Source organism: Calonectris borealis, chromosome 5 (genome assembly GCF_964195595.1).
Source record: "Calonectris borealis chromosome 5, bCalBor7.hap1.2, whole genome shotgun sequence".
In the NCBI taxonomy this organism is placed as follows: Eukaryota; Metazoa; Chordata; class Aves; order Procellariiformes; family Procellariidae; genus Calonectris; species Calonectris borealis.
The window spans coordinates 11905524-11918360 of record NC_134316.1 but is presented as its reverse complement, the minus strand read 5'-3'; the positions used below and the strand labels follow the sequence as shown (position 1 = coordinate 11918360).

The 12837-nt window shown below is 35.5% G+C and overlaps 1 protein-coding gene across 7 annotated transcripts in view; it reads left to right on the top strand.

Annotated features, from left to right (window-relative positions):
- KLC1 (kinesin light chain 1) overlaps positions 1 to 12138 on the top strand; it is a 50571-nt gene extending 38433 nt beyond the window's left edge. For 3 of the 7 annotated variants that reach the window (XM_075150976.1, XM_075150974.1, XM_075150975.1), the window contains exons 14-16: positions 1809 to 1939; positions 6691 to 6757; positions 8136 to 12138. In XM_075150976.1, coding sequence (XP_075007077.1) covers positions 1809 to 1939; positions 6691 to 6757; positions 8136 to 8201 — 264 coding nt within the window. In that variant the 3' untranslated portion in view covers positions 8202 to 12138. Of the gene's footprint in view, positions 1 to 436; positions 1463 to 1808; positions 1940 to 6690; positions 6758 to 8135 lie in introns of those variants that run through there. The other 4 variants (XM_075150978.1, XM_075150977.1, XM_075150980.1 and 1 more) reach the window with 2 other exon arrangements.
- Positions 12139 to 12837: the final 699 nt, after the last annotated feature.

Genomic DNA, 12837 nt, shown 5'->3' with positions numbered 1-12837 from the left:
GCAGTTTTGTTCCGAGAAAAATTCCTGACAGAAGTTAAAGCTGAAATGAATGCACCTTGCTCTGTTCCTTTCTTCTGTTTTTCTTTTTTTATTTTTATTTTTGTGTTAATGTCAGCTGAAAAAAAAAAAATCCTTTCTTTGTTTACAAAATATAATACTAAAGCTATCCCTTCTTAAAGGTGTTTTGTATTTTATACAAATGCTAACTTAAAGAATGCACAGCATATGAGTGATATAGGCAAAACTGTATAAAGATGTATGTTCTGGTAATTGCAAGGGCCTGCACTTTGTACTTAAGGGCAGTCCAAATACTTACTCTGGAAAAAATTGCTTTGAATGTGACCTAGAAATACTGTAAAAATAACTGTTCAAAATTGAAAACTGTTGAATTTTTCCCAACAGTTTCATTCAGTTTTTCTCTCTCCATTTCTGACAGGCCTAGATGCCTTTTGTGATTCTTATACTGTCTCCTGCATGACGGGCGTGCACCATCTTCAAGCTTTAACTTCTCTCTTCAGTACTGACTGCTGTGTTTTAGCAAACCCCTTAAGATTCTTGTCAGAGCTACACTTCCCTGTAAACTGGCCATTCCTTCAGTGCTGGTGTCTTTTTTGGTTTTTCTATTTCTGTACATGTGTAGCTTTGCCAGATATGTATCTAGTCATACAAAATGTTATTACAACCATTGCTGTGTAATACATTAGTAAAAAAAAAAAAAAGTAACAATGAACTTTATAAGTAGCTGTTCACTATGGAAAAAAGGTAGTTAAAAGTATCGCACAAGGTATTATTGAAATGGCATGATGGTGATCTTTACAGGAGAAAAACAAAACAAAACCCATAACAGTAAGGCATGTTCTCCAAGTGCTTTAAAATGTATTTAGAGACCTATTACATGGTTAACATCAATATGGAACTCTGGATGTCTTCACTTATTATTATTCTAAAGTAGCATTGCTGTTTAGTCTTTGTGTGAGATTTTGGCAATTATGCTTTTCTCTACTAATCTTGGTGTTCAGTGATTTGTGTATTTGTCTTTCTAACTTCTAATAAACTCACTCCAACTCAGGTGTCTGTCTTTGTCTGCTTAGTAGTACTTTACTTTCTTCTTTTACAATTCTTCTTTCATAATTACATAGGATTTCTGTGGAGTAGGAAGTGGTCAGTTCTAATCTTACTAAACTGTTGGGTTTGGTTTTTTCTTTTTAAAATAGAATTGTGGTCAGTTGGAAGTTTCTTTGGATCAGCCCAGCAGTGTAGAACATGAATGCAATGTACAAAAAATTCATTTCATCATGTTTTACATTTTCTTTGGTGAAAAGTTAAAATGAAACATAGGAATTTAACCATACATGTTTCTGATCAGAAATATTTTTGTTTAAGGATTTTAGGATAAAACAAACATGTTTGCAAGTAATGTAGATGTTTAGAAAAAATAAAACATTTTTTTCTTAGACTCTGATGGAATGCTTTTGCTTGGGGCTTGTACTCTGTTAACAACAGTGCGCTCATATGAAATGGTAACATGGTGATGGTGAATTGTTTGACTACTGTGGTGGGGTTTTATTAATTATTATGAATCATGGCTTGAGCATGCCTTCACATTTTAGAAATCTTTGTTACAGTTTGGAAGGAACCCTTTTGTTTTGGTAAAGTTATAGCTATATGATATTCTGTGTTTAGGAATTTGTACCAAGGATACATTAATAGCAATTTAAAAAAAATTTTCATCAATGAAGTGTTTTTGAGCCAGGTTTGGGGGAGGGCGACAAACTCTCGCACTTTCACATTTGTTCAATTTTTTTCAGGATGGCACTGGATCTTTAAAACGCAGTGGTTCCTTTAGCAAACTTCGCGCTTCCCTTAGACGCAGCAGTGAGAAGCTGGTTAGAAAGCTGAAGGGAGGAAGTTCACGAGACAGTGAACCAAAGAATCCAGGGTAATTATCTATTCTTAGCTGTGCTGGTATGCCCTCGTTCTGTGCCCCCGCTGCAGTTTAGTGCAGTACCTAGGACAGTGTTTTCTTCTCTGCTTAGCGAAGTGCATGTTGTATAAATCTATATCTTAAAGAAAAATAAAATAGGAAATTGTTTCTTAAAATTATAATGAAAGTTCTGTAACATCTGAGGAAGTATATTTGCTTTTAAGAGTATCTCAATTTTAACAGTATTTTTTCCCTTTTTACTGCTTTAGCCACTTGAAGAATAGAAAAGCCTCATAGGATTATTGATAAATGTTAGTTACCTGCAAAACTCATTTTCACACAGCAGTGAAGAATAATAAATGTTACCGATTTTTACAATAAAAGTTTGAATACAGTAAACCCACAACTAACATTCTTGATATAGCTTAATATCTACATATATTCTTGATACAGCTTTATATATTGCTGTGGGTATAAAGAGAATTACTGACTTGAGCCCTTCTCAGTTTCTATTTTTGGAAAACCCAGATTTCAGAGGCAGAGGAAAATATTGAAAAACTTGAACCTAGTTGTGCATCTCATTAACATTTTGGCCTCGGTGATCAGTGGTAAAAATTCAAATTTTAATGAACCTGACTTCTCACTCTTTCCTATTTACCATATGATTATGAATTTGGATGTATGTAATATTTTTAATAAATGCATAAAAACATATATCATTTATTGGCTGTGGCAGAAAAGTTGAAATATTAGAATGTACTACTACTACTATTTTTCATAATAGCACTCATGGATGTTGCCCCTCAACCCCAACATAATTGCAGTTAGTTTTGCAGGGTTTTTTCCCCTTGCTGTGGAAAACTGGAACTCATTTAGTCAACAGGAAACTGTATGACAATGTGAATTTGAATTTAGGCTTTAAAACAGTTGAATTGGAGAACTTGGATTAACTTCTGATGGAGCAACTAGATCTATGAGTAATATAGTAGATGATGATGATGGTTAACACCTGAGACAGTGATCTGGAGGCAGGGTCTCAGTGTGATTTTGTAAGCGCTCCAATGAAGTTTTGCCTTACTGTTTTTATGTGGCTGTAAAACATTGTGTACAGCTGTAGTGCACATAGAATTCTCTTCCACGCATATTGCTTTCAAATTCAGCCTGATCTGATTTTTAGAATTGTTAATTAAAATTTCACTCTCAGCTGCCAGAGACTTGATGTTGAAGGCCCTGAATCAAATTCTAGGTCAAAAATGCCTTTGCATTTATTGATACGTCATTAAGAACTGCCTCTGAGATGATAGATTGGGAATAAACTGTGAAAAACATGTAATTAGAAGAAGGAAATATGTAAATGTAAAATGCTTTAGGGAAAACAAGCAAAGGCAAGCCAAAATAGAATAAAAGGGATTTCCTTCTTTGTCTGCAGTATTAGCATTTTATACATTGGTTTTCTGTTTCTATTCAGTTCTGTCTAGAGTTCATACATTGTAGTTCAGGTATATTCTTGTATGAATAGATGCATATATTTATAGCTATTTTTGCATTTTCTCCTCATTTTTGTGAGACATGGAAAAGTTTTCAGTTTCTTAAAAGCCAAGAGTTTTATTACTTGTTCTCTGGAGTAAATAGAGCTAACTTTTTCTGCAGGTAAAGTAACTCAGTGATTATAGGTGTAGAAAATTATTCTTACGTATAACTGAAGACATTTGGCTTTGTAATGTCCTGTAAGAACTCCTCTACCTTTTTATTGTCTGCACTTCGGTAGTGTTATTTGACCAACGTAGAAGTAATCTACCCACATTAACATTAATTATATTGTGGGGTCCATATCACCAAATAAAATTTCTTCAAAGACAGACATTAATGTGAAACAAATTTGAAAACAAAGCAATATCTTTCTTGCTTTCCCCTTTTGACAAAGTATTCTTGAGTTTTAGATGTCACTGTTCTCAAAGAATAACTTATTCTTAAAACTTGCAATAAATGTATTACATTGACAGGCTTTTATGTAGATACACACGTTGAGTGTGTAAGACAATAAGCACTATAATTTCTGTTCTTGTAAGATATAGACATTTTTAATCCTAATTTATATTTGCATTTGTTATTAAAACCAGCTAAGATTCCTGGTATTAAACACTAGCTTTGTAGATCATGAAGCATAGCTGTACGTATTGATATTCCAAGAAGTCATTTTGATTTCATTTTCTGAAGAAACTTTAGTAAATAGAGTTAAATTTTTTCTGCTTCTGAGCTTATTAACAGGGATATTCAGTTTTTATTACGCAAACCTCTGTTTTTTAGTGTGTTTGATAGCTGAATATTACAATACTGACATACCAAACATATAAATCATTTTTGCTATGAAGTCAGCCACTCTAGGTAGAAGACTCATGTGCCTCCCTCCTTACCAGTACACCTCTGCATTCCCTGCCTATGTCTCTATGAAGACTTTATTTTGAAATTGATTTACACCTGTTGCTTATACTGTGCTTCTGTAAATAGTAATTGACAGTGCTGCTATGATTCTGAATGAGGAATACTCAAATAGAAATACACTAATATCCCAGCGTGAAAGAAAGACTTAGTTTTCATGTTGTTGCTTGATACAGAAGGTTGAAGAGAAAGAAGTGGAAAACTCATCAGGGAAATTGTTTGTTTAAAATCATACAAAAGCCTTTTTGACAAAGAACAAATCTCTTAAGAACTGTTCTTTGAAACATACAGTACCTGAAGCATGATATCACTTCTTTCTTTCTTTATCATATTTCAGAATTCAGTTCTGCAATAATTCAACTTGGTTAGTGTTAGGTTTGATTTTTCTCTTTTAAAATTTTTTTCATACAGCAGAACAGTTAATATTTGTAATTTAAAAGGGGGGGAAAAAACCCAAAGCTTTCATTATTGCTATCACTTATGCACCAGAAAAACAACTGCATGCTATTTGTGCAATCATGTTTCTAACATGGAGAGAATTAAAAGCTCATTTGCTAGACTAAAGTTCTCAAGTATGTTGACTTAAAAAAAAAAAACCAACCAACCAACCAAAAAACCAACCTCTCCTCCCCTCCTCCCCCCCCCCCCCCCCCCCCCAAAAAAAAAAACCCACCACCAAACCCCCACAAACTAGTATTTCATGCATGATTACAAGTTTGGTTTTTTTTTAATTGGCACTTCAACAAGAACCTAAAAATACTTGGGTAAATTTTTACTCGTGGATTTTCTATTTCCCTGGAATGTTTTCCATAAACCTTTATGCTCTTTTTGAGAGTTTTATGTAATGTTTTGTTTGTGTTTTACAGATTAACTTACTTTGACTTCCATATATAACCTCTGTTGTACATGTTTCCTTGAATAAATGAGAGGTGTATACCATGCATGAGTCCTTGCTTTGTTGTTGCTAACACTCATGTCAAATATTTTAAATTGTGTGCATTCTAGCTTTTGAAACATGCAGATTTAATGCTAGGAAAAAACAGTAAGCTTGTGTTATGTGGCAGCTGTTGCCTGTGTTTGTTAGTGTTTTGGTTTATTATTCTGCTAAGCTTTTGCTTTATGAAAGTATTTAAAACTTGTGCTTGACTTTGACTGTTAGTAGTCTTGCTTCAGTAGAAAGAAAAACTGTTTAATATTCAATGTGATCTGTATGGATAAACCTTTCCATGTTATTGGAAGGCATTGGGAACTTTGCATCAGCCAGTTGTCTCTAAAGCTCTAGGTAGCATTGCAGGATTAGGGTCCTGTGCTGTGAATAGTTCATCAAATATATATTCAAAGTACTCATTTAGTAGTTTTGAAATCATTAAAGAGGAAAAAAAAAAGTGGAAAATCAAGGCACACCTAATATATTCTGAGTAATGGACAGACACTTTGGGATAAAGAACATCAGATATTCCTGTTGTAGTCACCATGATGGTAGGAAGCCTAAGGCTAATCTTGAATTTCAGTATACACACTTTAAAATATTTTTGTTAAATTTTGTATATGTTTGAGAAATGCAGATAAATTATTGGTCCTCATCTCAAACACCAATAGATATTATAGTTAATGCGGTGATATTTCGACTGTCAGTAGCTCCTGTGTAGGTGATTAATTTTTCTTTCTCATTTGTTGCTTTCAGTACAGTATTCTAGGGTTGTTGTTACGACTGCTCAGAGTGTTGTAGAGCCAAAAGCATAACCAAAGTTATAGCAGCAACCATCTTATTTCCCTTCATTTTGAAATGTTTAAAGTGAAAGATTTTAAAATGCTTTTTGAAATAGATTCTACAGACTTACCTAGATGAGGCAGAAAGTACTAAACTGTTTGTTGTAGCTTTTCCAAGTTAAATGCTGCCTATGTGACAAGCTTATTCATGTTTCACATTTTTTGCCTAAACTAACTGAATGTTTTGATGCTTTTGTAAGAAGCTGCATAAAATTGAAACTGAGAATTAGCTGATTAAAAATCAATGCTAAGTCAGTGTATTAATTTGATGTGCTTTAAAAATTGAGATTTTGAGTTGAAACTAAATCAGTTGCCTGAAATGTTTAAGCTCTGAGGAGCTTGTATTTTTTTTTTGTTTTATATGTAATTTAGAACCGAATATAAACATATTCTAAATTTTGTAGTTATCTTAAAGGGTATCCCTCAGATCAGTTTCGGGGCATTGTTCAAACTCCCTTAACTGTGCATTGCTCGTTGTTATACTTGTGTTTTTAGAGCTGTTAGTTTTCAGCTATTCTGATTGGTTTATCCTTGCATGTTCACTGTCCTGGTTGCAGCATGAAGCGTGCCAGTTCTCTGAATGTTCTTAACATGGGTGGCAAGGCTACTGAAGATCATTTTCAAGTAAGAAGCCCTACAATACTCTTACAAAAATAGATATCATTAGTAGGGATAAAAAGAGTATGATAAATAATAAAACAACAAACTCCTGGTGATTGGTAAGATCCTACTTCAGTAAGGTGTTTAAAGCGTATGCTTAAGGCATCGTTCCGTAACACTTTTGTGAATTATGCTTAATTTTAAGCAAGTGCTTACGTCCAACCGGTAAAGAGCATGGGCTTTTATGGTACCAAGCAGTCTCTGGCTTTGGACCTTCTAACTATTACAGTGGATATGAAACTTCTGGATGCTTACGTTCTTGTAATTAAAAAAAGAACTTTTAAAGCTCAGTTACTAAGGATTTATTACATCAGCCCCTTTATTGCTAGGGGCCCAGTCATCTGAATTGCTGTGCATTTTCAGATTCCCTTAAATGCGACTTCAGTTGTTTCTGAGGTTGTACAGGAGCAGTCTCTAAAAGGTTTTCTGATCTATGTTATGCTTCTGCTAATATAAAACCTTATTTTGCTTAACTGTATATGGTGTGCCCAATTGCTACTTCCCATTTCGTGTTTTTACCTAATTAAGTCACTGTTTCTTATATTGTCAAATAAGCTAGCGATGTTCTGCGTTCTAAACACTGTTGTGCATTTTACTAACACAGTAACTGCAACTAATTTTAGGAAGATAAAATTGCTTCTGTACTAACGAAACTGTATGTGAGGATCTTCATCACTCTTTGTCCTACAGTAGCAAGAAAGCCCAAACTGTATGGCTCTCATTTTACTGTTGAGTGGCATAAAGGTGTCTTAACTATGTTATCTCTAATGAACGTACTGCAGAGTTTTCTGTGGTGTGAAATGTGTGCGAAACTTTGCTTAGGGTGAACTTCAGCCAAAAAGAAAATTGAGGGTAAAGCATAATTCTTTGCAGCAACAGTGCCAGGGTTTCAAAATGTCATGCCCTAGGTGCCCCTAAACTGGATCCCTAGTATATAATTGATGTGACTTCCAGAAGAGTAATTTATTGTTTGTATGTACACTGCGATATTAAAATTAGTTCTCACTTCTTGTGAACTTTTTTAGTTCACCCACTATAGACACTCATGGCAATTCCCATAGATGGGCTCTTGCATTTCTGGTAAGACTTGGGTCAGGATTGTAAAGGGTGTGTGTATACATATCAATAGATCTTTTCAGTTTTGCTAGTTGAAAGTTGGGGAAAAAGATGTTTATTAGAATACCGAAGAGTGTCCCCCTACCCAATGTAAACAAGGCCAGTTCTCCGTAGTTCCTTATATTTGTTTGTTCCTGTTTATTAAAACGAGTAATTTTGTTTACTTGCTTGAACTCTCTGGACATCTGCTTAATTTGTTTGTTTGTTTGTTTTCCCCTTCACACAGGAACGAAATAATTGTCTGACAGACTCGAGAGCTCTGAGTGTCAGTCAGACTGATTTGGCGCATTGAGATTCTTGGACAGAAGCTAGCTAATATTCCTTGGTGAATAAAGAAGCACTGAGACCTTCAAAGCTTTGGTTCCTCATCATCACGTATAGGAACACCTAGTTTGTAGATTTTGTTGGTTTTTTTCCAATGGACTGCTGTTTTTACTTTTCTAAATAGGAACGATTTTAAACACAGCATTAGTGGGTATTTTCTTCTAAAGGAAAACTATATAGATATATACTGCTCATTGCACTGCTCCCATTCATGCTACTTACGTTGATTTCTTGAATAGATCTGAATATTACAGCAGCCAAAAAAATGTAAAAATACAAACATATTTAAAGCATACCAAAATGCAAAGACGTTTGAAAATGCAGGCAAAATTAAATGTGTAGCAGTAAATATATACAGTGCTGGAATGAGAAAAGGATAAATTTATGTGCATTACTGTATAAATTCAGATTGAGCATACTGTATTGGTGGGGCTTTCCTTTGCACCACGGATTATTGTAATGTTAGAAACCTTAGCAGGCAAAACAGCACTTAGACACGGCTTACTTAACCACTAGATTGAGCTACTAAATTTTACAGAAGAGATGTTTGGGGTTACATTACATATAGATAGCATGAATAGCAATACCTGTGACCATAACTTTGATACTTGTTGATATAAGTCTTGGGGCACAATAATCGATGGAGATAGGATGGTTCATGTTGATCAGGAGAAATGGAAGATGTTTTGACCTTTACCTTGTATGGTTGACAAATACTGAAGTTTTGGACTGCAGCTGTCCCAGAGCAGCTGCTGTTGCTCTTAGGGAAGCATCAAGCCTCAGGTTGACTTTCTTGCTTGTCCACTGGAATTCACAATCCCATTCTCTGTTTGCTGAAAGTGCTCCAACATTTCCTTATGCCGATCCCAAATCCTGCCTTTCTCCGTGGTAGCTGATGACAGCAGAAGCAGGCAACTGCATGCTAGGCTGTTACACTGTGGAGTAGCTGCTGTGCAAAGGACCACTCAAACCTGAAGGGCCTCGGTGGAAGCACTAGACGGCCACAAGTGGCAAGCAACTCGTTTGACCACGCATCCATGTTAAATCTACTTACGGTTAATATATATGCTGTCTGTATAGAGGACTGCTGCTGGAACAAAGTATGTGTGTTTTAAGTATTTTATAGACACTAGTATTTCCTTTTGCTTTTCTGTAAAGCTTGTAATTTTGTTCATCTTTTGTAAAAATTCTTACTCATGTGAAGTTGGATGAGAAAGTAAAAAAAACAACCAGCGTGTGCACAAATGTATTTGTGGTCATAGTTGTGAGTTGGAAAATGCCGAATGAAATTAACTTTGGGAAAAGCTGGAATATTCATTCGAAGTTAGCACCAACTGAAGGAGGTAAAACATAGGGACATAAGCAAGTTTTAGTATCTGAACAGGCTGTGAAGAGTCATTAGAATTAGTACTTCGTAGAAGTATTTGACTGGCTTTGCATCTGGTTTTAAGTTGTGTTACAATACCTGATGCAGAAAGTTGTATGTGTAATGCACTTGACTATGTTTACCAGGAGGTACCTTATTAGCATCTCTTTAAAGAAAGCTGCGTATGGTATACCTGCTATAAGGACAGTTTAGAAACGGTGGGATATGATGCTGCTAATATGTAGAAGTTTTAGCACAGAGTAGTGCAATTCATTAATGAACTCGAGCAAGAACAAGTTGTTGCTCAGTTATCTTAACAATATATACTCATATAATGTAGACTCTTGAGTTTTAATCTTTTTATTAAGAGCTTTTTATATAAAAATATTCATAATATATATACTACTTTTTTCCCCTAAAGCAAAACATGTTATATGCATCCATTGGTGAATTGGGTTCTCTGCACAAAGCCAGGCTGAGCTAGCTTTGCACAAAGACCTGTACGTCGGGTTGCCAAGCTGGGTGGGTGCCCGTGTCCGGCCGACAGGCAGGCCAGGGAGACGGCAGGAGAGCCCTGCCGCAGCCGTCGCTTCGCGGGGCGGCCTGCGCTGGTGCCGTCTGTCCCTCTGGCAGTACCCGTGAGAAACCCTCGCTGCAAACACCTCTCACAGTCAACCTATTTCACACCAGCACGATGCTACAGCTATAGGAGGGGGCCTTGTAACACGGTTCTGTAGAGTTCAATGTTTCACTTGGAGACCATTGCAAAAGTCTGACTTCCAAAAAAACCCACAAAACTATTTGGACACAGAACTGATTTTGGTAATAAGGAATTACTTAAAAGAAATTGAAGAACGTGTTTTCTATATTCATCTTTCAACTTTGAAGGAAAATTATTTTTGCAGCCTCTCAAAAAAAAAAACAAACTTGTGTAAATAGCAATAAAATATTTAACCACGCCAAATTACAATGTACATGAAGTTTTAAAATGCAAGACCGTGGTATGTTGATGGTGATAGTGAGGGAACTTTCTCATTTAGGATCGTACTGTTGGTGGTATTAGTAGTACTGTGCTTTTAAATGTTTTAAATCTTTATATAGTATTTTAAAATGTGTTGGAAGATTAAATTGTTGAGCTACTGCTTATTAAACAATTCTTACATTTAAAAGGTTAATTTTTTTTTTCCAGAGAAGAAACGAATTTCAGCACTCCTCTAATCCATAAATCCATAAATGATAGCCAGGTTCTTGCAGTTATGAGCCAGTGAGCTGTTCGCAGTTTGAAGAAAAACTTGTAAAAACTTTACAATTTTAAGGTCAACCTTCCTTGTGTTTGCATCATGGATTCATTACTGTCAGGACATGGTGTGTATACACCTAAATTTCAGGTGGGCTTCTCAGTCGGCTTTTATGTAAGATTTTCTTTCTGAATTTCCTCTGTTTCAGTTGTAGCTAACAGTCTGCCTAAAGTATAAAACCAAAATACCCAATTGTGTAATTCTTGGATATCTTCAGTACTGAACTAAATCAACAGCTCTGATGAAACAGGAAACTAGAAAAGACCTTCAAAATTGCCAGACATCTTATAAGTAAAGCTGGTAGAAACCTTGGTAGTGCTATTTTGGTTTCAATCTAGCACGTTTGTCCTTGCCCAGAACCGTAAGGGTGAACTTCATTATAAACCTCCGAGAGGCCGGTTCCTCTAGGTTCTCCTGCAGAGAGTGGTTAGATGAGCAAGGGTCGCATGTAGGATGGATCAGAGACTGAGCTGGTACTGATGGAAAGGTGCCTGTTGACCTTCTCTCTCTCTGGTTGTGCACTAGTCTTTAGGAACATTGGCAATATTTGTTCTTGAGTTTAGATCTTATTAAATGTTATTGTAAAATGTAACTGTTTCATGATTTGCTCCTTTTAGAGGAATAACTGAACTATTGCTGTGATGTTTGTGCTTGCAGTACTGCAGTGATCGAACATAACACTTAAACAATGGAAGAACAATTGGACACGTTATCTAGAGTTTGTACCTTTTCTTAAAACAAACAACACCCCCCAAGCCCTCCTGAATGGTAGTAAATTAAAATGTTTTTAAGCTTGAGAAGTATTTGTGCTTAGATCGTACCCTTTGAATCCAGTAATTTTGAAAATGGTGTGGTTCTGTTGTAAATATATAGTAAAAGGGGCGTGCAGTGCTTCGTTGAAAGTGTGTTTACAATACTTGATGAGTTCAAGTTACTTTAGTTTTTGTTATGCAGGTCATATATTTTGTCTGAAAGCTGCTAAGAGAATTACATTTTTGGTAATGTTAGCCTGTACTGAGAGAATAAATGTTAAAAGATGTGATGCTATGAAGTTTACAGTTTCATTGTAGCAACTTTACATTGTCACAGACTTACAGAAGTATTGGTATAAACATTGGCTTTTTGGTTTTTTTAAAGTGTTTAGAATTGAGGGGAATCTTGAACATCTACATTTGATTATTCCCCCCCTTCCAACCATTCACAGTAGTCTCAGTACACTGAATAGTCAAGGTCAATAGTTTTTTTTTTAAAAAAAAAAAGCCTGAAACAATAAAGCAAGAAGCAAAGCACGGTGCCACCATCTGATGAGGTCGGACAACCTGAGTTGTTGGGAGAATGCTTATGCTCATAGTGAATTTGCAAAACTTCTCTCTAGTTATGGCTGCTTTTAAATCAGAATATTTAGAGAACCATAGTTGGAAGTTCATTTAACGCTCCAGCTACATCAGAAAGCTCAAAGCTGCTCTAATGGTTGTGCTGGCACACACAATTGAGAGAGAGACTGAAACTTGTATACAGCATGGAACAGGCATAGTGAAGTACTTTTTAAAGCCAGATCAATCCTTAGGCTCCCTATATTTATACTCAAGTCACAATTCAAGCATGGAAAGTTACTGAGTCTTTAGTTTTAAATTATGTAGAAGCATTATACAGTAGTGGTGGTAGTTACTGTATAATTAAGCCAGATGAGTTCTATGCAATCAGGAATGGTATTTTCTGTTTTCTAGGACCTGGTTTAAAAAACAAAACCAAACCCCAACAACAGCAAAACCAGAAAACCATTTGTAATGTCAATGTATCCTTCATGAGGAGAACTTTCCCCTGCCCTGCCCGATATGTGAATTTCATGTTTGATTTTTAAAAAAATAATAAACCTTCCAAGATTGGCTTTCAGATGCTGCATTTTGATCTCCATGTGTAGTTACTGTTTGTCACAGCTA